The sequence below is a fragment of the Larimichthys crocea genome, chromosome III, assembly GCF_000972845.2.
Source record: "Larimichthys crocea isolate SSNF chromosome III, L_crocea_2.0, whole genome shotgun sequence".
Classification (NCBI taxonomy): domain Eukaryota; kingdom Metazoa; phylum Chordata; class Actinopteri; family Sciaenidae; genus Larimichthys; species Larimichthys crocea.
Genome location: NC_040013.1, coordinates 49,835,662 through 49,859,783, shown reverse-complemented (window position 1 = coordinate 49,859,783; position 24,122 = coordinate 49,835,662). Strand labels below are relative to the sequence as shown.

The following is a 24,122-nucleotide window of genomic DNA, read 5'->3' as shown; positions in this document are numbered from 1 at the left end:
TAAACACCTTGAGAACACCACTCAAGGATCACATTCTGGGGTTGCTATAAACAACTGCAACTGTAATAATAATATAAATCAATCAATTTCATTATGCAGGATAAGAACAGCTGATAGTTGCATGATAAATGAGGTAAACATCTTTGGAGTTTTAACAATTTGTGTAAACAACTCACTTGCATTTCAAACACCTTGAGAACACCACTCAAGGCTCATATTCTGGGGTTGCTATAAACAACTGTAATCAATCACCTACACCACATCCATTACCCACATTGAGCTTGTGAGAATGTTGTTAAATTCACTGCGAAAATCTGGATAGCTGTAGTAACCAATGGGCAGCTTTAGTACACATCCGCATGTGTGGGACTGTGGTCTGCGGAGGAAATTGGTGGTTTCTATGAACACAATTAGTATGGCCTTATCCAAGACATCAGATCCTGTACAGAACCGCAGGAAAAGCTGAAGGTTCTTGCAATCAATTTCTCCAATGTACCTCTTTAGGTAACGCGAAACTGTTGATTGGGCTGCTGTCATCTCCTCTGGAAACTTTAGAAGCGCCTTCACTGTTTTTGCAGTTGGTTTTTTTTGTGCAATGAAATGATGCAGTCCTTCTGGTGGCAGTAAACTAGCTACAGAAACAAGAACAGGACGCCAGCACTTAATGACATACATTGGGGCCTGAATAATTACTTTGTGTCCTATTTGTGACAAAACAGGAAGCAGAGTGTCCTCGGTAGGGACTTGTTTACATTCATGGGCATCAAGTACATCCAGTAATTCATCTGTGTCCACAGAATTAAAGTCCTCCAAAGCCTTCTCAAGGATAGATCTTTCCTCATGTGATACGTACAGCAAAAGAGAATCCTTGAAACTACTGGTCGTCGAGTCACACAGCACCTCTTCCAGAAATGGTACCGCAAGTTTCACTGGGAAGTAACCAGCTTGTTTCCACCCTACTACAAACACTCTGGCTACAGCCTGCCATTCTTCCTGTTGAAAGTCATGCCTGATGAAGGGGACTTTCACTTCAACTCCCAGTGTGCAGCTATCATAAAAATCCATCCAAAATTCTGTCAGGCAGTCTCGCAAGACACCACTTCCTTCCCCCTGTTCAAGCTCTCCATTTGGTAAACGCATTTTGATGCAGACCTCAGATGCCACAATTTTGGGGTCCTTGAAGGCATTGATCATGTCAGTGAGACAGTGACCTCTTCTTACAATCAGTGTTACAGGAGAAGATTGTGGTTCAGAAAGTGCTTGGGCTGAAACATCTGCCTCCCCTGCAAGCACTGGAGGAGACAGTGACTGATCCACTGTTTCAGAAGGTGCATCATCCTCCTTTTCTGGAATGGCCGTTTCAAGGTTTGGTTCATCTTCAGTTACATCCAGCCTGCCTTCACCGACAAAAATAACTGCATGGGAATCTTCGCCTTCGCCCAGAGTTAGCAGACCATCCCATGGTAATGTCTCGTCCAATTCCAAATTTCCACTCGTGGAAGCTCCATCATTAATAAAATGGTGGTATGTTGATTCTGAATTTCTGTTTTCCACCAACAGATACTCAACAGCTTGATTCTGGTCAGTGAGATCTACTTCTGAGGGCTGGCTTGTTGTGTGATCATCCTCCACTCCTACTGGGGGCTGTTGTCCCGTTTTCATTTTGGTGCACAGATAAAGTCTGAGCATTTTCAACTTGCTTTTGTTATACAGCTCATCTACTGTATTAGACACATTAATATGTATCTGTGAGCTCTCCATGTGAGTTGAATAGTTTGAAAGCCTTTTTTTTTTTTTGGAACAGCCATTGGGGAAAAAGATGTTTTCAGCCATAACTTTGATATCTGCCACTGTTTCGTCTTTTTCAACAGAGAGATGCCTGGTTCCTCCACCATTTGCAGACTTCACCTGTTTGTACCTTTCTTCGTCCTCATCATAATCCATCCAACCAACCTCCAGTCGTCTCACTTTACGTTTGGCATTTGTATTTCCTTCCAACTTAGATGATCTCTTTTTTGGAGGCATCCCCTCACCTCCAGACAATCTTTGTCGTAGTCTTGAAAGTATGGATTCTTTCCTGGATGGTGATTCTTGTGACAGTGCTGCTTGTCTGCAGAACGCCACAGTGGACACTCTGTCTCCAACTTTGGGGATGTACTTTGCCAGGTCACTGTCTGTCATTAATGGAATGACAGTTTCATCAATCTGGAAAAAATGTAAGATACTCCAATCAATAAATAAATGCATCAATACATCCACATGCATAATATAGAATGGATATTTAAAGGAAATTAAGACCTATAAAGGGTGTAGGTATTCACATCGTTTGTTTTACATTTGACGTACTTTTGATAACATTTACATATGATAATGATATGAAATTATATTTTTCCAATTTAAGATGACTGAAAATTATTTTTAATTGCTGTGTATACACACTTGACTTTTTAATGTATTAATGATGTATTGAGTACATTAAAATATAATAGTCATAGTCAATAGTCAATATTAATCTTATAATAAAAATACAGAGAGAGAGAGAGAGAGAGAGAGAGAGAGAGAGAGAGAGAGAGAGAGAGCACAAGCAAAGACAGCAGCTGGTGTGGATTACATTTTCATCTTCAAGTTTCTGAATCACATCTTGCAATTTGCGCGCCTTCAAAAAATCTCGCAGTGGAGTATCCATAGTTGACCTGTAAAACACAGGAAAGTAAAATCAATAGTTAAACAGCCTTAAAAACGAATAGATTTTCCAGATTCTCAATCTATGAATACTGTTGCTGCAAATACTGGCGGTCCTGCTCCATCTTTCTTTCTTTTTTGTCATTGTCGTGTGAGCTACTGGGCTAATTTGAATTTCCATCCTAGGGATGAATAAAGTATACCGTGTAAATGTAATTTACCACTGAACTCACTGCCTCTCATTTATTTTTAAAGACAGCTGCACATTGTTGAGCTCTGAGGTTGATGCAGCAGATTTAAACATCATCCTAGGCTACAGAAGAACAGCATCTGATAAGCTACTGTCCATGGAATTACTTTAATCTTTGATAAATCAAAGTGAAATGGTTTTATTATCAGTAGGCTGTGATAGACTGATCAATTTTCTAATCAGTGTTCTATCCAGGACCAACCATACCAACATAGGAAACAATAGTTTAAAGGAATTGTATCACATTTCACTGCAGAGACCATAAACTGTATACAGTCTATGGCAGAGACTGATTAACAGGCCTAGTGAACTATTCCGGAGAATGACACTGGGTGTCGTCATGACACTGACAAAAGAAATCCAGCGGATATCCTAGTTACAACATGATTGAGCTAACTGGAGTAGGCCCTAGTTTCATGTCGTGTTCGACAATAACGGGAGGGTTTTGACAGACGGCGGTTTGCTGCTGCTGTTAACTTAGCTGTCAGCAGCAGTAGCTAAGAACTACGATAACCATAATTACAAAAAAGTGCACACATGAATAGTAATGTTTGTTCAATAATTAGTTTTATAGACTTAACAGACATCAGATTTAGTCAAAACGGTTTTGATCAGGCTAAAGGTTCCCTTGGCAACGTGAAGTTTGTAAGTCGGTAGCTAACTTTACCGTTGTAATAAAGTATTAAATACAAACCTAATTAGCCTAAATATCAGCAACTTATCAAGGTGACAAGAACAGGACAAGAAAAGACCCTCACCTTGGGCATCACGACACGACAGGCATCTACTGGTGCTCGATTTGCTCATCCAGCTGTGCACAGCTAGGCCTACCTATTTCGTGGCCACAAATTACTATTTCGTGGGAACGAATTAATATTTTGTGGCCACAAATTACCTATTTCGTGGGAACGAATTACCTATTTCGTGGGAACGAGTTAATATTTTGTGGCCACAAATTAGTACTTTGTGGGAACGAATTGCTATTTCGTGGCCACAACTTATTATTTTGTGGGAACGAGTTAATATTTCGTGGCCACAACTTATTATTTTGTGGGAACAAATTGCTATTTCGTGGCCACAACTTATTATTTTTTCCCCCCATGACATATCTGGGGCTCCGTAGAAAAGAGCCAGAGAAGAAGAATAAACTTCTTGTCTGTGCTTTCTTGTTGTAAAACTGTAACAGAGACACTGTTCTGAAGTAACCTCTAACGTACATACATTTTTAAATTAGTCTTACTGTTATGATATATGTTAAACATGTGTCAAGCATCATTGTGTTTGTTATCTCTATAAACCTCCCTCATCAAAATGCCTGTCCAGCTTTACGATTCTCAGGATCTCTCTTTAGTTTAGGTATTTTATTTCATTAGTTTTATTATATGTTGAAAATATGAAAATTATTAGTTATTTCATTCTACTCAAATAACAATAATCACTGTGAATTAAATGACTTGTGCCACCTTGGAAATGCTAGGGAGAACACTGTATAATTAAATCTAAGAAAAACAACTGGGAGTGACCAGTATATAAGTATACTTGATTTCATAAGCCATTATAATGTGTAATTATAGTTAAAAACCATTATGAATAGTTAGAACTATAATTATGCATTGTTATGAGCACAGGATAACACATTATAAGTCTTAAGTTTAAAATGCATTATAATGTATTATGGACGTGGTTGTCATAGAAAGCTCTGAAAGGTCTTATAATAACTTTCTTTCCAGTAGATTATATTAATAGTAACAGTCAAGCAGTAAATCATAAAACGTCTATTTACCCTGCTGTACTTCTTGTTGAACGTCAGCTCTTCTCGTCACGATGCTGCCCTGACTCTCGGTAAAGTTCACGTCATCTTGATGCCCACTGAGAAGAAAAGCATGATGGTAACTGTTTGAACAGAATTTACTGTTTACTGGTGACCTGTCCTGACCTTGTAAGGACAGGGAAGTGGAGTATTTGTTGACATTTCCCAGGCACTTGCTGCTATGTAGACATATGTTTCCAACAAGGAATGACACCAAACAAAGCCAGGCTGAAAAACATGCCGCTCAGACATTACATATCCTCGCCACTGTTGACTCATGCATGCCTGCACTGTTCACTCGTTGCTCTTTTGGCACAAATGACTAAGAGCACTCACTGTAGAAGTGCTGGAAGCTCAAAGTTCTACAATCAAAAAACACATTATTCTTTCTGGCTTTGGAGATTGCATGCAACTTGAAGAAAGATCGGAAGAATCTTTTGGAAAGGCTGCATCTGTAACAGCTGCTTTCTTATCGCTTAATGCACTCATGTCAGGAAGTTACACTTCTTGTTTTTGCAATATTACTTTAATCTACAACCTATTTCTACTCATTTGTTCTCATTATTGTAGCTATGAATTCTATGTTTTCTCTACAGACACATCCTCTATTTGCAGTTTGGTCCATTTGGTTTCCATTTTGCGATTTTCACATCACCTTTTTCACCTTTTCACATCACCTTTTGATCACATTATATAAAATGCCAAGAGCTGATATAAATAGACATTTCATTTATTCATGCTTTTTCTGAATATCATGCCAAAGTCAAAAAATGTATGTCGTATATTTAAATAATAAGAAAAGTTATGGTACTCTGGCTTCCTCCCACAGTCCATAATAAGTTAATTGCTGACTAAATTGCCTGTAGGCATGAATGTGAGTGTGAACAGTTGTTTGTCTCTATGGTGCCCTGCGACTTTTCCAGGGTGTACCCTCGCCCAGTCAGCTGGGATAGGCTCCAGCCGCACCGTGACCCTGATGAGGATAAGCGGTTACAGGTAATTGATGGATGGAAGTTAAAGGTTATCAGACTCGGAGTGGCTGACTGATTTTTCCTCTCTCGGTGCTGATTTAACTGATCATAGGACGTGGTTGTTCAGTTTGCAGCAGCGTCAGCTGTCAGAAATGTGTCTCTGCTCACTTTGAGCAAAGAACGTTTTTTTCTTCATGACCCTGATATACAAGAGCACGGCTCTTAATATTTTATGAATCTCTGGCATGTGCACAGATGGATGGATTATTGTGCATCATGTCTTGCAGACTGGTTTATAAAGGAAGTTCTTTACAGAGAAACACACTGTTAAACACTGTATGAGATATAAACATTTCCAGTATAAATACAGGAAATGACTCTTGTCCCAAAAATTTGTTTATTTACAAACAGCTTTTCATTTATTTATGATTGTGTTTTTTTGTGACTTATGTAATACTTAACCCATGTAATACCACCAGCTTGGTATATCTCTCATTATTAGGTTTCACTAACATGTGCTCTGGTTTGACTGGACCAGTGGTGCAGAAGACTTAATCAGTAATTGTGATGAAAATTCACCTTTTCTATATCATGGGGTTCAAGAGCCAGACCGTTTGCCAAAAGTACCATTTTAACACTCACAATGTTAAAGAACGCAAAGATGAGGTGGAAGTGTACACAGATCAACAAATAAAATGATTTAAAATACACAAATACAATGACAGTGGAGTAAAAAATAAAATAGCACATAAAAAGGATGAGAGGATAAGATGGTTCAGAATAGTGAGAAAAAATAGCAATTGAAACTGTGTAATAATGGTTACTGTGGAAGTAACATGTGTTAATTAGTAAGTAAAAAGTATCCTATAGTAATAGTAATGGGAGATTAAAGGAAATTGACAAGACATTAAAGTTGCAAATAGTGATTAACTGACCATCACAGCTGCAGCGTTGTTGCCGGAGCATGAATTTTCAGGTATTTTGGACACTGAGTTAAATATCACAAACATTTGCATGTTTTATATCTGTCTACAGATTCTTAAGACCTTTTTGTAGTTTACAGCCAAACTAAGCTAACATCAGCTATAATTTACCTTAATGTCATAAGGAAACTCACAAATCGCAGAGAGTTGCAGAGATGCACAGCAGCCGGAGGAGAAAACAGAAAACATTTTCTCCCTAAAATATGATTCAGTTAGCACAAAGTTCTAGTGCAGGAACAGACGTACAAGACACACACTGGGAATGGCGCTCATATTCCATTTCTGCCATATAGAACCCACTAAATCTGACACACTGGACCTTAAAGTTGAGGGTAAGCAAAGGGTTGAGGGTATGAGGCTTTTTTGTATATCTGGACATGATACATGTGTCTAGCGATTGTCATACAAAAACGAACAAACGTTACATTACAATGGGTCCTTCTAGGGTTAGCATGTGCTCGTTTACAGTTCCACATTCCTTGGCAGTATCTCCAGGGGGTATCATGTTTGGATTTCCTCTGAATTGTGGTGGATGTATCAAAAGTTGAGTGAACTTCATTTCCTAAACACAAGAGAGACTCTAAATTGTGTTTTCCTTAAAAGTAGAGCCAAATCATAAACATTTACAGAGAAAATGTGTAACTGTAACAGATACAGAGTATAGTGAGTGACAGAGTATGTGAGAGCCTTGTGAAGATTGGAAATGTGTCTGCAGAGGACAAACCTTTTTGATTTGATTCTGCAAACATTTATTATCTCAATAACAAAATCTCTTTTGTGAAACAGACCTCTGATTGTTTTGGCCTAAAGATTTCTAGAAAGAAAACATCCGGTTCTGCAGAAACAGTTTATTCCTCTGGACTGAACAGGCTGTACAACACTAATCTGTACAGTGTTTCCAGTTCTCTGATAACTACACAGTACTTTTGTGAGACCTCTTTTATGAATTTTTCCATTCTCAGTTAGTCATTCATGTTAACTCTATCATCAGACAGAACGTTATTATTGGACGTTTCTACAACAATGCCTAATTCTTTGAACATTTCAGTGGCCAACATTTTCAATATTTTAAAACCAGTGATGGAAATAACGGCCTTATAAATAACTTTTTTCAGTAATCTACAGTAATTAATTACTCTCCCAATCATTATAACGCTGTTATCGTTACTGCCAAAAAATGCGGTGGGTTACTATGATTACTATGATTGAAGGCAGCTGTTTTTCATCAGACCAACTAGCTCTCTAAGCTGAGCAGCAAAGATTTTTTTGTTCCTCCTTCCTTGGTGAGAGCGGGGGCATGAGACAACCGCATAATTGATGACGATTGGCTGAGGTTGAGTAAAGTTCCATGGTAAGCCAGTCAGAGGTGGAGTTGGGCAGGTGTTGCTTACACAAATTGTCAGACACACAAAGACGACACAGGACATTCATGTAAGTCAACAAGAAACACGAATGGCGAGCCCGAATAGTCCAAAAGTAGCCTTCTTTAAATGGAATTTCTTTGACACACTTGAGCATTTAAAAAATTACTTGAATTACTTGAATCTGTAACTCGGTAACTACTTTAGTTACTTTCTGTGAGAAGTAACTAGTAACTGTAACTAGTTACTTTTTTATAGTAACTTGCCCAACCCTGTTTAAAACTAAAATCTCTGGGATGGTTAAAGTTAGGAAAAGATTGTGATTATGGTGAATAAAACATGGATAAAGAATGTTTAGCCAACTAAAACACTTTATTTGTTATGGCTGTGGAAAGGTGGTGCTGCAGCCAATGGTGAATGACAAAGCATGAAATGCAATTTGACACACAGTAGGAAGTAATCTTATCCAAGAAGAAAGGAAATGTCAGTTACCAAAGTGATGCCAAAGCTCCTACGTTTTTCTGACAAAACTGAATACATTTGATATGAATGGTTATTTTAATGATGTGAATGTCTGCTTTAAATTAAGAAGCATTCCACCTGTATATGTTCGAGCAACTTCAGCATATGCCGTGAATTCTGTACATTTTATAGAAACATATATTTGCATATGGTAACTGTGCTTTCTTTATAATTGCTTTTTTATTATACTGAACTAGTTGAACAACAAAAACAACACCTAAGAAAGTCCGGTGTAGCTCACACTACAGAAATGATAAAATGACAGAATGGGGATCAGGAGAAAGAAGAGCATTCTCTGACTCATAAACCAAATCAGGTTTTTAGGTTAAATACCTAATGGATAATAATACATAATACATCCATAATACATTCAGGAAACATATTAAACATAAGCAGACATGTTGACATGTTGTAGCATCAGCTTGGAATGCATGTCTAAAGGGGGCAGTTGAACCATGTTAATGAGAAACCATGTTGATTTATAGAAACTGTTACTGCTTTTAGTTATAGCAGCTCCAATCACCCTTACGAGAAATGAGGCTGCAAACAAAGGCTGCTCAAACTTTTTCTTTGTGAGCACAGCTAATTGACATTCCTGTTGTCAAAGTAACAAGTCAAGAGGAAACTGCTAAGCTAGTAGGCATAATACACTGTTTCCTTGGTAACCATTGGTGTGGAGGCAGCTGTAGACACTTCTCGACAATGGCCATGTGACAACTCTCTTGAATCTGGCTATCTTTACGCTTTATACTGAGTACCTCCATGAGTGTGGTGCGTTTGTACAACTGCTACTGAGACAAAAGCACTTCCTTAACGATGTAAAAGGTCCAAATAAAAGGTCAAGTGTAGACTGCCAAAGCCAAAAATCAGACAATCAGACTCCTTTGAGGTAAAGAAGTTAACCTGTTCAGACAAATAACTTCAACGTAATTTAAACTTTGCTTAACCTCTGCTTTGAACCATGACACAAGTGACCAAAAATGTCTAGATTCTAATTACACAATTAGATTTGTATGTTTTTAGGACTGAATAGTTCTGCAGGCTAAATGCATCTACTGAATACACCCTCTAAATGTAGAGTTCATTAGTTTGGTGGGCTGCAGCTTATAATTATGGTGATTATCTGTTTAATCTTGTTTTACAATTAATTATTTCATCATAAAATAAAAAAATAAAAAGGAAAAATGTCCTTCACAAGTTTCCAGAAACAAAGTCTCATCAGGCCAGAGAAGCTTCTACTTTGTGTACACTGCCACATGCCGCCTGGCAAACAGTAGCTCTGTTTTTTCAACAGCCATAAAGCTGCGACTTCTGAAGCACCTGGGTAACAGTTGTATTTACACTGTCTGCTGTCCTATCCATGAAAACCTATAGCTCCTTCAGAGCTGCCACGAAATTCTTTGCGGCCTCCCTCACTGGTGCCTTTCTTGCACAGACGCTCAGATTTACAACTGGGATCCCTTTTTTTCTGACTGTCAAAATATTTGGTGCCTGACTTTTTTCTTTCATCCTTCCCCGGCTAGTATTTTCAGAAAGCTGTCATTTGATTGGAATGTTCCTTTGTTTCCATGATGTGGTTTTTGTCAGTGAATTGGCTGACCAGCTGAACGACTTCCCAGATATACCTCACCTTTAACTGTATGTCACTTGTCACACCTTGATTACATCTAGGCAAATTCCATTTTAGTCTGCACCGAATGTAGAAAAGGGTGCTGAGTGAAAATCTAACCATGAGATAACTGAGCTTGAACTCATGTGGTACTTTACATCTACACAGGGCTATAGTAGGTCTACAGTATGTGACTAACAAAATCTTTTAACATATTACTGTCATTTGGGTTAGCTGAAATCCACAAGCCAAATATACTTTCACTAATACACAGAAGGGAGTTGTCATAGTTGTCATCTTGCAGTAGTATAGGAAATAAATGGTATCATGTTACCTGCACTGTAAGAAGGTGGAGCTTCTTCTGTTGGCCAGCCTGTAAATGGAAAATTAAACATCACTAAGGGTGCTCATCTCAAAAGAGTATACATGTAAGGGTCATACACCAAGAATGTATGGAACATGTGCAAAAGAAAGTACTGCAAGTAATGTTCCAGAAAGGCTTTTTGAGCCGAGCCAGACATGAGCACGACATGAGTGCTGAACGCTCATATCTTTGATTTGTCTCCCTGACTTTGTATGAAGATTGTACGAGGCCACATAGTTGTAATGTTGTAATACTGTAGAACACTTGTTGTGAAGGAAGTAGTAGTAATATGCATCCCATATTTCAGAGTGGGTTATGAAGTCCATCCCTACACAATGTGAACATAAGGACATTATTGTCTCGTCTTATGGTCCAGTGTTGATCCATAGGTGGAGGTACTTGTAAAAGCTGTCTCAGCAGCTGTGATATGAGATTATACTGTCTTTACTTTCATCCCGTAAAAGAATCAAACCCTCTGCCTGAATAACTAATGCTCAATAACACTCACCTCCAGCATCATGAAGTGCTTTGAGTGGAAAACTTTCCAAACAGATTAACAAGAGACAACACCATAACTTTAGCCAGAGGATCATATATGTGAAAATGCTGTTCAATACTAGTGCTCCCTCCAAGCATGTCATCAAACTCTGGGATAAGGGACTTGACACCACCCTGTGTGATTGGGTCCTGAGCTTCCTGACGGGTAGACCCAATGCTGTGGAGAGCCAGCACCAATCCTCCACCCTGACACTCAACACCCTGCACCCCTCAGGGCTGAATGCTCAGCCCTCTCTCTCTTGTACTTCTTGTTCTCGCACTATTGTGTGGCCACCACGCTTATGCAGTATTTTGTTTCATGTCTCTGATTCTGATTTCATACGTCATTGTATGAGCATTGTTGGAGGGAGCCTGAGAAGAATTTCATTGTAGTAAACTGCTTTAATGTGATTTCATCCCCCCTCTCCCTTTATAAGAGTGTCCTGGCTAAGACAAAACAACATTCCATAAAATATATAACACAAGTTATAATAAAGTTGAAGACAACAAGACAACAGGTTTACATGGATATACACAAAATTACATTAAACAAACAGTCACTTAGTTGGTTGCGACTGGTAGGTTGAATGATTTCAACAAAAATGCTTGTGTTCAGGATGGATGGCAATATAAATGTTGTCAAGAGTCACACGAGTCAACATTGTCTTTATTTGCTAAATCAACATTGTTTTTTTCTCCAGTTTATTTAATTAGTACAGATTACTTTCTTCCCTGTTTAGCTACAGCAAGTGTATGATTGTGAAATGAAGGAGCAGATGGACATTATGGGGGAGGAGTGTGGAGCTACTGGTGGAACAAAAGGTATAGAGGGTGAAGAAGCTGGGGAGCCCATTGTTGCTGACCTTGCAAACATCCTTCAGGTCCACATAGTACAGCAGGAAGCAAGAGAAGCTAAATTTGATAGAGAAGTGGCATGCAAGACCAGAGGTTAAAGCCTCTCCAGCATCAATTCAGGCTCAGCTGACTGTCGTGGCCCAGATTACTCTGTCCACTAAGAATGTCTCAGCTAGAAGACATCCATTAAAGTCTCAGTCTCAGTTCTTCAGGAAACCTAGACTCCAAACGGATTCAGATGACATTGGACATCAGCTCATTACCTGAGCACTGTTTGTTTGTAGCTGAGAGTGGAACCTAAGGAAACAAGAGTTCTATGGGAAGTGGATGCAGCCAAAAGATAAAACAGCTGATGTAATATGAAGTGAAGTCATCATGCTTGAGAAAATATGTAAGAATGCTGCTATATAAGCTCCAGGTCTGGATCACGAAACATGAGCTTCAGAACATAGCTAAAGCTGCATCACTGGGTGATCTGGCTGCCCATCCAGAGAACCAATCCTGGGCATAGAAATCCTGGAAGTCAGCCATGGGCAGTCAGAAACCTCAGCATGCCTCAAGACTGCCTCAGCTGAGGCTGTGGGTAAGCCTCTTGTAAAGGAGAACAAGCCTGTTTCTAAGCTCCCCTCAAAGACTTTCTATTGAATTTGCTACTTATGTGAATGCAAAATCAAGATGAACACAAAATACAGCAAAACCTACTCAAAAGTACTATATGCCAAGAATGAAAAGCGAAATGAATGGTTGGGATCAGGATTAAAGGATTAAAGCACTCTCTGACACTGGCTGTACACAGATCCTGGTGCATCAACAGTATGTTCCCTGTCATGCCATCTGCACTACTGAAACAGTTCCAATCTGTTGTGTCCATGGTGATGAAAACCCCTATCCACCAGCCTATGCTGATGTCAAAGTTCATGGTCACAAATATCTGTTCATTTTTGGTGTCACAAATTCCTGACAGTGGTAGTATTTAAAAGGGTTCTACTTTCCCAGCTCAGTTTGGTTGCAGCTCCTCCATAGGGTTGCCACGGTAATCACATAGTATCTCCTACCCTGCTTCAGGTTCATAAAATCTAACATGCTGTTCTCTTTTCTACCACCAGAAGTGGCAAAGGTCCTTCCTCATCACTGCTATATTTGGATGCAGCTAGGACTGCCAAATCAGAATCAATGTGTGTTGTATTGCATTCCCTATCATACAGGCGCTGTTACACACAGGGTTGCAGATATTTGGTCAAAGATCTGTAAGAACATTGTTTAACACAGTAATATTGCATATGGTGTAACATTAAGAAGATCACTTTAAATGTCGGTAATATAATATGTAATATTAAGTCACACAACTGCTGTCATGAGCACATGCCATATCAGAGAAAGATGGATCTTCACAATGAAAATACACATCACACTCATCACACTGTCTCGGCTGGGTGTCTGTGATGATAAACCTAGTCTCAGCTCATCCAATTTCTCATTTTAAAATAATTTGACTATTACATTTGTTGCACACAAGATTTCAGAACTGCAGCTAAGATCTGCCACCTTCAACCAAGATCACCATATCACAGAGTTTTCCTATAAATTTGGAGAGGCCAAGGAGCTTGGATTTAAAGGAGAGTCCCTCAGGAGTATCATGCACTGTAAACTTAAGATGCCCAAGCAAAGAAAGCAATCCTCTTTAGAAAACACTACTCTCTCCTGTGTTTTTCCCATGACCTCTCTGATTGTCTGGTTTTGAAATTGGCTCTGACAAGTAAAATATTTTAGGGCTGCTGCAGCAACCGAAGGTGAGCCTAACCAAGGAATGCAATTATTTCTCCATTTAACACTAACATGCCATTGTGAGCGGTGTAAAGGCATAACTTCGAATGTGTCCCTGATATCTGCTTTGAGTAGACACGCACCCCTGCTTTCTTAATAAACTTAATGGCATTATCAACAGACCCATAAAACAGGGAGGGGTGCAAAGAAATGAGACTGAGGAATGAGAATAAATGCTTTGAGCTTTGTCATTATGAAGAGCAGAGTATTTATGGGTAGCTATACCTATAGGATTAATGTGAGTTGTTGGAAGTGGTGCTCTATCATCTGGACTAATCATTATTCCGTTCTTATCTTTGTTCCAGTATGCATCAACTATCTCAGGCTCCTTCAAAGTAGATTGTAAGTCATTGCAAACTAATTACACTTTTGGCAACTAAGTCAAACCAGCTAAGAACACTTGAATCAGCCCTGTAATCAAATAACAACAGCAGTTGGGGTTCTATTTTTAGATCCTTTCCCAGCTAAGTGGAGTTAACTGAGGTTGATGGCCTTATTTTTTCTTCTTCGTTTCTCAAGAGGTAGGTTTGTCTCACTCATTTTCTTACACTGATTGAATGGTTGCACATGCATTGAAATTGTAAGACATCAGAGTCATAAGTGATTTCATCTTGGTGTCATCTCTCCAGGTTGGGGACTTGACAAAGGCTTATGTGGTTGGCCTACAGCCACAGATTTTGGGCACAGATTTGGGGAGAGGGAGCAGGAGCCATAAACTGAGCCAGAGAGAACAGAATGCCCTGTCCAGTCTCTGGTTGAACTTCTGGATATACATGGCAGCTTTTGCAGAGAATGACTTGTGATATTCAGAAATTATTGTTCCTCTGTAAAAACTGTCCAGATTGGAAATTATGACTTAAGTGTCCAGTTTGGCTATGAGATGGATACTTCACATATCACATCTCTGAATGAACCAGAAGCCACTTTAAATTCAGCCCAGTTAGAGTTTTAGAAATCTGGGGGTCACCATCCATTCAACATTACTGACACATTTCCACACTCCAATACATCTATCACTTAGCTCTGAGCAGAGCACGATTTTAACTAGATTGATTTTGTTACCTGCTCAGATATCTTTATCTTTTTCTCTATAGCTTTTCTGGGTACAGAGGAGGTGGGAAGCTCTGCTCACAATATGTGTCAAAACAGTCTAGCATCAGATCGGATTTAACAGCATTAAAGAACAGCAGCTGAGCACATTTACTGTACACAACTTACACCTTTGTAAGTCTTCATAAGTAAGTACCCCAATAAATTGAAAAAAATGTGACTACTTTGTGACTACTTTGTTGTCTCAATGGTCTAGTTTTCTTTTTTCTTACAGCACCTGCACTAAAAGATCCAGGATTTAAGAGGTTGTATTATAAAATGTTCCCCAATTATTTAAACCTGCCTCAAAAAAGATGTCAAAAAATGTCAGATCCATTTACTTTTAATTAGCAGGAGGATTATCAGTAGATGGAGTTGCTCAGATGTCATGGAGATGATTTAATAGTTGATTAGGTAGTTGATGACCATTCTATACTCATGACCTGAGTCATAAGTTTCAGTCATGTCAGGTGGTCGTCAAATATATGGTGGTAAAAAAATGAATAATTAAATGATAAAGAACATATTTTGTGTTAAGTAAAAAACATACTATATATACTTAACCAGCCATCCATATAACCCTAAAATCCAGTGTTTTCTATCAACCATCATTTTCACCATGAAGAGGAAGAGTAACTAATCTGGGAGAGATTTCATGCCTCAGGCATGATGAAACCAATCAGTTAACTAAACTCCAAACATGCCTTAAGCCAAAAAAGTTGGATGACCTGCAATTTTCTGATGTTAAATTCAGACAAAACTGAAGTTCTTGTAATTGGACCCAAAAACCTCAGAAACTCTCTTTCTTAGTTACTTTAGACAAGATCTCCCTGGCCTCCAGCTCCACCGTAAAGAATTCTGCAGTTGTTTTTGATCAGGATTTGTCCTTTAACGTCCACATAAAACAAATTTTGAGGACTGTATTCTTTTCTTCCACTTCCACTTCCACATCGCTAAAATCAGATGCATCGTGTCTCAAGCGGATGCAGAAAAATGAGTCCACGCATTTGTTACTTCTAGGGTGGACTATTGTAACTCTTTGTTATCAGGCTGCTCTAATAAGTCTCTTAGGACTTTGCAGTTAATTCAGAATGATGCTGCACGTGTTCTGACAGGAACCAAGATCAGAGATCACATCTCTCCCATTTTGGCTTCCTTGCATTGGCTACCTATTAAATCTAGAATAGAATTTAAAATTCTTCTCCTTACTTACAAAGCTCTTCATGGTCAGGCACCATCATATCTAAAAGAGCTCATAATACCTTACTACTCCTCTAGAACACTGCGCTCTCAGGACGCTGGGTTCCTTGTGGTTCCTATAGTTTCCAAAAGTAGATTGGGAGCCAGAGCTTTCAGCTATCAGGCTCCTCTTCTGTGGAACAAACTACCATTCTGGGTTCAGGAGGCAGACACGGTCAACACTTTTAAGAATAGACTTAAGACTTTCCTTTTTGATAAAGCCTATAGTTAGGGCTGGCTCAGGTCATCCCTTAGTTATGCTGCCATAGGATTAGACTGCTTCAGGGCATTTTTTGTGCCTTCTGCATTTTCTTTAGAGTTGCAGACATGTTATAATGTTATCAGGAATATCAAAAACAGACATGATGTAGACATGGTTAGAACTACAAAATTCCCATAACATTATTAAATGAGGAAGATAGTATGTGTAAGTATGAGGAAATCAAGCCTCATTCAACTGAACACACTCAGCAGAAAACATCGACTAAAGGGAAAGTTGGCCTCCAAGCCACCAACCACCATCTTTAAAGCAGCAGACGCATAACTCTGAATGCAACCTTGATATCTGCTTTGACTAGTCACGCACCCCTGCTTTCTTAATAAACGTAATGACTTTATCAACAGACAGTGAGCAGCAGTGAGTTCATCTCCACCCATGGATTTCACAGGAAATGTCACCACCTCTGTAGCTTTGTAGCATCTTTAGGCTCACTGTTTTAGTTTTTGGGCCCCCAAATTCTATTCGCAGCAGGCAGCTGTTCTCAGTGAAAAAGCTCTGAGAAGTAAAGATGCACTATTCTGATACTGCTATCGGTCCTATACTGACCCAAGTAGCTGGATCAGGCATTGTAACAACCGGGCCAAACTATTCACTTCAGTTCAAATAGATCTTTGTGCATGTACTATGTCCTGTGTCAGCAGCATGCCAGTAAACAATAAAACAGTACTTGTAACAGCCACCTCCTCCAACATCAGTCCTAGAAGACTACACTCATAAGCTATCTTACACAGGATAGGGTTAAAACACTATATGAGATGACCAGAGAAATAAGGATATGGTTACTGTATCTGGTCACAGACAGGTGTGACATTTTTGGTTAAACATGTCCATCTTAGTGGATCAGTGCAATGGAATATAGTATTTGTTGTACCAAATAATTCATTTATTTCTTTGCAGGGGTAAAGATACATTTTGTCTAGAGGTAATAACGTATGAATCTATGAATAGATATGAGAATAATTACAATCCTTCATCTGCACTCAGGAGCTGTTATGAGCCTTGTTTGATCCTCTGATAGCATTCAGTGACTTCTTGCTTCTTCACAAAATGTTTTGTGTGTATGCACCAGCATTTTGAATACCCAAATGAGGAGGCATGGTGTTTTGTGCAAGCATAAAAAAAGCTTTATGGCTCAGTATTTATGACTTGGGTCTGACCAAAGAGAACTGCTGCCCTGATCAAACCAACTCATGAGTCAGTATTTCTGACTTGCCACCAACCAAAGCCACCTACCACCCTGATTAAACTGACTACTATGCCAAAATTGTTAGCTGCACAATCAGCAGAGCTCTAGGGATACTAGTGTCCATCTGAGTGTCCATCTGTCCATTAGTCCATCACTTTGGTCCAGATAAAAATATCTCATTTGGATACATTTTTGTATTGGCATTCACTAGATCAGATATATCTTGCTGATTGCAAAATATTTAAAAGTACTACATTGACTTTGGTACAAAGCTCACCAAAGGAGGATTCCCACACTTCTTCTCTAGCACCACTATGAAATTACTAGTTTTGGTTTGAGTTAAATATATTACGATATAAAACAGAAAATTACTGGGTGAATGGATCACAAGAGAAAGGACCTTACTGACTTTTGTTATGCACTCTAGTGCCAACAGCAGGTCATCAGCTGGATGGAAAATTTGGTAGAAGCTTTCCGGGTTCCTGGATGGTGATTCCTAATGACTTTAGGTGAACCCTGACATTTCTTGTTAATCTTCACAACTATATTGGATGGACTGCCATACAAGACATTCACCCTCACACTTAGTTTCCTTATAGCTGTCCCTACACTTGATATCTACTCACTTACTCACTTTGTCAGTTCAGTTACATGTGGTTTGAGCATGGTGAGGCTGTTCTGCTGTATTTGTGGTTCAGGATGTTACAAGCTCATCTGACTACAACATACAAACAGCTGTGGGATTCATCTGTTACCATCACAACTGTCTATCTGTGTTGCCATGGGAACCTTAGCCGCATACAAGGTACAAGGTTCATTTTATATCATTCTACAACACACAATAGATTGCAAAATGCAGTCATGCAAGTGCTGCTACCCACAAAACAAACTATATAAACTGATGTCTATGGTGTAATATAAATATGTAAATAAACTCTAAATACATAGTGGGGTGCAGATGATATATGTGAGGAGTCTCACAGCCAATGGAAAGAAGTAGTTTCCTCTGTAGTCTGGTGGTACAGCTGCAGATACTACTGTATTGCTTGCCAGATGGTGAACCAGCTGTGGTTGGTTCAGATATTGTCTTTTAGTATGCTTTGGGCTCTGCATACCTCGATATCACGGATGCTCAGAAGATGGGTATCAATAACAGAGACTCTTTAAGGGCTTTTTTTTCAAGTAGTAAATACATGCTTATCCATCATATATGAGTTTTATATAGTTAGTTGACTTTAGTTATGTTGTCCTGCAGTGACAGGATGGCAGTTGCATCTCTACGGTGACATACAAAATGTCTGTGAGTACGGTAGCTGTGTGTGTCTTATAATTGGAGATGCTTTACTGGACAGGTGGATAAACTCTTGTTTGTCCCACACTTTATACTGTAACTATAAACATGCACATGTGATTACACAAAGCTAAATTACAGTATACTGCGTTTTTTTGTCTACTAATCTGTTACTCACTTAGAGAACTTTGAACTTAGAACTTTGAGTCTTTTCTGCTGTATAGTGTAACAAAGAATTTGTAAATAGGGCACTGTTATTCTGTCACATCTTAAAACTTTAATTGTTTTTTATTTATTTTTTGTCATGGAGTAGAAACTGATAGAAACTTTAGTGGGGATTCATTTACTGTATCATAACCTTTCATCTGAAAGACAAATATTTTAAGATAAATGTTCTGCAAAAGCATGCAGAAGGAAAGTAAGACCACCATAAGGCATGTGGGGGACTAATGAGAAAGGAAGTACAGTATAAAGTAAAGAAGGAAGGAAGCAATTTCTTCCAAAGCTGAGAGGGAATGCATTCCACTGCAAATTGTCAACTTGGCCATGAAGAGTGTGAGAATTCTATCTGATAAAAGGTTTTTGACGTCATCCAAGTCAACAGATGATGGCCAGATGGATAATGTCCAAATGGACATCATAGACCTTCTGATAAGGATAATGGGGAAATGAGCTTTCTTTGTTGAGGCTAATGCTGAGTGGCTCCCTCTGTGATGTTTACAACATTGATACCAATCAAACCTCAGGCCAAGGCCTCCAAACATCCCGCCTGGATGCCACTGTTCTCCAGCCTCACATGCAACTGCAGAATGTCAACATAGTTTTATCTTTCCCTACAAAATCTAAACACCATGTGCACTCAACACTAATCACAGAGAAACATTAGATTAATCCTGAATCACAATATATTCATTTAGACTTTGTAGGTGCTATATGATCTGATCATTCCATGATTCCATGATATGACCTGAGGCAGGCTGCAGTCCTAGTTGATCCAATATGGTTACATTCTTGAAGTCTGAGGTACTTAGGAAATGCAATTTAAGCTAATAAATAACTGTACATTCAGTCTTCATTAGAAAAAAGAGTAATATTGCAAAAAATGGATGACACTTAAGCAGTGAAGTGTTTGGAGTGAATATTTTTGTCTTCACCTAAAGTTGTAGTCAGTCATCATAGAGGAAGGTACTTGTGTGTTCAGTCTCATTTCTCGTTGACACTTTGGCAACCCAGAGCATTGGTGTTTAACAACCTAAGAACATGAATGCCAGCTGTTAACTTGTGTAGCCGGCACTTTGTTTGTTTCCCATTTACCATAACCAAAAGTGTCTGTAAAGACGACCTGGGAATGAGACTTGCCAATCAACTATCTTTTTCTTGTAAGACTGACCCCACTTTTAAAGTAAAGAATCTACAAAGCGACAGTAGAGACTGGGTTTGACATCCTAAGACCTACATTATATTTAGGCAAATGTGGTGGATATGGGAATAAAGGAATGTTTGAATCTGTGTATTTATAAAAAAATGTTTAATGTATCCATTTACATTATAGCTCCTAGGCCTTCACACTTGGCATACTTACAAGCAGGCTTCAGTTACCTCTTGCCTGGAGGCATGGGCGGACTGGGACAAAAAATCGGCCTTGGCATTTTGGACCAGAGCAGCCCACAACTTGATGTTTGGCATCAGATAATCTCACTGCGAGGTCATCAAGGATCTCATCTTGGATTTAGAGATACTAAACTTAAAACCAAAAAGCAGAGTTGCAAACTGAAAGATGTGGAGTTTGAAAGACATTGGAGACTTTGCAGTGTTTTTGGAACTTCACCCATAAAAAGTTAAAAGGGTTTTTGTGGGCAAGTTTTTCCTCACTCGAACCGAGGGTCTAAGGACAGAGGGTGTCACTCCCTGTACAGATTGTAAAGCCCTCTGAGGCAAATGTACTTTGTGACTTTGGGCTATACAAATAAAATTGATTTGATTTGATTTGATTTGATTTGATTTGATTTGATTTGATTTGATAAAAAACTCAGGATAGTTCAACATCTCCTGCTTTCTTTGCTTCCCCGTCTCTTGCAAGTTCCTCAACTTTAATGATATGCAAGTCTACAATACTCCAAAGTTACTAGTGATGGGCCAGCTTGTTTTAGCTAAAAACATTCAAAGGTCCTGATATGATATAATTTTAAGACTTTGGGTGTGGGTGGTAGTAATAAAGTCATAAAGTGGATTTGAATCAGATTTTGTTGACATCAGACTCAACTTAAATAAAAAAAAGACTTTAACCAGAGTTAAATCAAAGTCCTAACCAGACATGTTTCACAATTGACCCAAATATATGAGGGGCCGTTCAAGACATTATTCATTCTGGCCCTCTCACACACATATGTTCTCCTCTCACATATATATATATTCTCACTCTTACATACATATAGTTTATCTCTTATTTACATATATTCTCACTCTTACATACATATATTTTATCTCTTATTTACATATATTCTCACTCTTACATACATATATTCTCACTCTTATATACATAAATTTATGTATGTTGAGAATGCATGTATCTGAAAGGAGTATGTGAGAGCTAAAGTAGATGGAATAGATGAAACGAAAGGAGTATAGATGAAACAGAAGGCAGCTCATCTTTGTCACATACTTGTCCTCGTCTGTTGAGCGGCAGAGGACAGGCTTGTGAATGAAAAAGGTTTGTTATATACTATAATACTTTATTTACCCTAATGTCCTATAATTTCTTTTTTTATGCATAGCATGTTGGATTATTTATTTATTTATTATCTGTTTAACCTGAGCCAGGCCTTACCACAATGATAATCATACCACAGTCATGCAGGCGTAGTATGATATTTTTTATTTATTATTTATATCTTTTTTATAGCATACTGGTGTCTGATCGGTGCTCGCTATCAGCCAATACCCAAAGCACAAGTATCGGAATCGGTATCGGGAGGGAAAAAATGGTATCGGAACATTTCTACTTCTATGTTGGTCTCCTACAACCCTCAAAGCTGACCTGGTGGACATTCTCTTCACCATCCACCTAACTCCAGTTGGCATACCAAAGCCACTGTCTATGTCACTAATACCATTTATACTTGGGTTATGCACTCCTGCATTGTTGATTATGCCCCTTTGCCACAGCTGAAGAGGAGTTTGTCCCCTTTGTGTCGGGAGACCATGGTTATTCCACTGGTTCTGAAATTCAATGGCAGCCTTTTGAATTCTTGGCAAATACATGTAATGAAGACAAAATAAATGTGGCTCACTGAGTGACTCTAATACACCACGCATAAAGTTGAAGAGATTTACAAAGTGAAATGACACTACTCAATGTGGCTCTGCACACAATCTCTCGATTCCTTGATTATGCACTGATCTACCAGTAATAACACTACGTCTGTTAAGTCCTCTCCCGGGCAGGATGAAGCGTGCAACAGTAGTTTTCCAGTCTATGATTGCATCTCACCCTATGATCGCATTTCACCCTGGACGGAAATTCAAAGCCCCGAACACCAGCTAGAAGAAAGGTAGATGATGGTCTGAAACCATCAACACAGCTATGAAACACCTCCTCCACCTCACAGGTCTGTGGTTTCCATCTATGTGTCTAAGATGAAATGTAATAATAATATACATATACATATGTGGAAGGGACTATAAACACAGAATGTATATGTGTGTGAGGAGAATATATGTATGTGTAAAGAGAATATACATATGTGAAGGGAGAATGTATGTATTACTCGTATTGATGACAACACACCACTCTCAGACAACCAATGCTGTTTCGTTCCATAAATTACCATTACCATCATTGAGACAATAGTGAAAACACTGCAGCAGACATTTGAAACCACATTTTAATAAATGTTTTGGTTCAGGAGAATCGACTGACTGAAGTGTTACTTTATCATTTTAAGTAATGATGTCCTTTGTTGAAATGTAGGTCTGAAACTGACAACATTAATATGAATACAATATCAGTGGAATCTGTGGGAATAGGATTTAGGATAAGAAACAACAAAAACAAAAATTGTTTCACTTTGCACAACTGAGAAGAGTGAGAGGGGTCTTGAACGGCCCCTCATACAAATAGCTTATTCTATAAAGACAATAGTCTTGATGAATAAGAACTTGCATGAGTTTTTTCGCACCATCTGTTTGGTGCCCTTTGAGCATGACTCCACTCCAGGTGACCCCCTCCAAGAGACTGTAAATAGTTTTGTTAGCCAATAATTGTGGTAATATTGTAAGCAGACATGCAGATGTTTAGCAGATTTTATTTCCTGCTTTAGAGAAGACTCATTACAGACTGAGAATATTTTTCAGACTGTTCTCCCCCACTAGCACTTACTAGTATCTCTCCACATGAAGCTTATGAAGGTCACAGCTGGGGATTGTTAGGGGGTGGGTATAAATAAACAATTAAATTGTGGGATACACTCACCGCTCACAGGAAACATCCATCACCATGGATACTGATAGACGCCTTGCTCCTGTTCCTGTCAGCTCTTTAGCCAGCTGTTGTGTAATATGTTCTCTCTGTTTTTCCTGCAAATGGAAATCTGCAAAAACATTAAAAACATTATATGTTACAAATGTTAGGAATGCATGCATGCATGCATGCATAATAACTTTGACCCTTAACTACAGAAGTAATGGTTAAAAAACAGCAAAAAGCTGGATCAGTGCAGAAAGTGTTTGCATTTGGTTGAAGGTGAATGAATGCATACCAAAGAGAGGCAGGGGTGTAGAAGCCTGGAGCTAATTTTCTGTAGGTCTGTCAAAGACACACAAAAAAGCTCCTTCCTCTGTTTCATAGGTGTCTCATTTATCTCTCTAACAATCCTCCCATTCTGTATGACTACACTGCACATTGTGATGTTGGACACTGTGATAAGATAGCACAAGTCAAGAGGAGGCCTCAACCTACCTCAGTGCAGATTGAGGAGACTTTGCAGAGGAGTCTAATAGTCTAAAACGTTTCTCAAGATTTTCTGTCACTTCCTTCTAAAAAAAGTTCATAGAACTCACCTGTTCACATTATGTTGAGGCTTAAAGTTGTGAATAATTAACAACATGGCTGCTTTACATGACAAGTGGGTGCCATCTTTTTTGCAGCATCTGTGGATATATAGGCTTATTCTAAGATCACAAAAACATAATGATGCTTATTTTCAGGTGGTTATTTGCAAACAAAAACTATTATTTTATTACAGTGTATATTATGTTTTTTTCATATTCT

At 38.7% G+C, this 24,122-nt stretch overlaps 1 protein-coding gene across 2 annotated transcripts; it reads right to left on the bottom strand.

The window, feature by feature from the left end:
* Window positions 1-229: 229 nt before the first annotated feature.
* LOC109139775 (uncharacterized) lies at window positions 230-23,362 on the bottom strand. Of its 2 annotated transcripts, XM_027273563.1 has the most exons (5): window positions 23,325-23,362; window positions 10,523-10,561; window positions 4,716-4,801; window positions 2,612-2,693; window positions 230-2,205 (listed from the first exon to the last, which is right to left on the bottom strand). In XM_027273563.1, the coding sequence occupies exons 4-5, from the start codon at window positions 2,684-2,686 to the stop codon at window positions 253-255; spliced, it is 2,028 nt and encodes a 675-aa protein (XP_027129364.1). In that variant the 5' UTR covers window positions 2,687-2,693; window positions 4,716-4,801; window positions 10,523-10,561; window positions 23,325-23,362; the 3' UTR covers window positions 230-252. The 2 variants fall into 2 exon arrangements, with proteins under 2 accessions (XP_027129364.1, XP_027129370.1); XM_027273569.1 differs by lacking the exons at window positions 10,523-10,561; window positions 23,325-23,362 and having other exon boundaries at window positions 4,716-4,861.
* Between the last annotated feature and the right edge of the window lie 760 nt (window positions 23,363-24,122).

What these genes read in the sequence shown, in the direction of transcription:
- LOC109139775 (XM_027273563.1), bottom strand. Translation starts at nt 2,686, where the DNA reads ATGGATACTCCACTGCGAGATTTTTTGAAGGCGCGCAAATTGCAAGAT. An exon ending in AGAAACTTGAAGATGAAAAT is followed by an intron (nt 2,206 to 2,611) that starts GTAATCCACACC and finishes CATTTTTTCCAG; the next exon opens with ATTGATGAAACTGTCATTCC.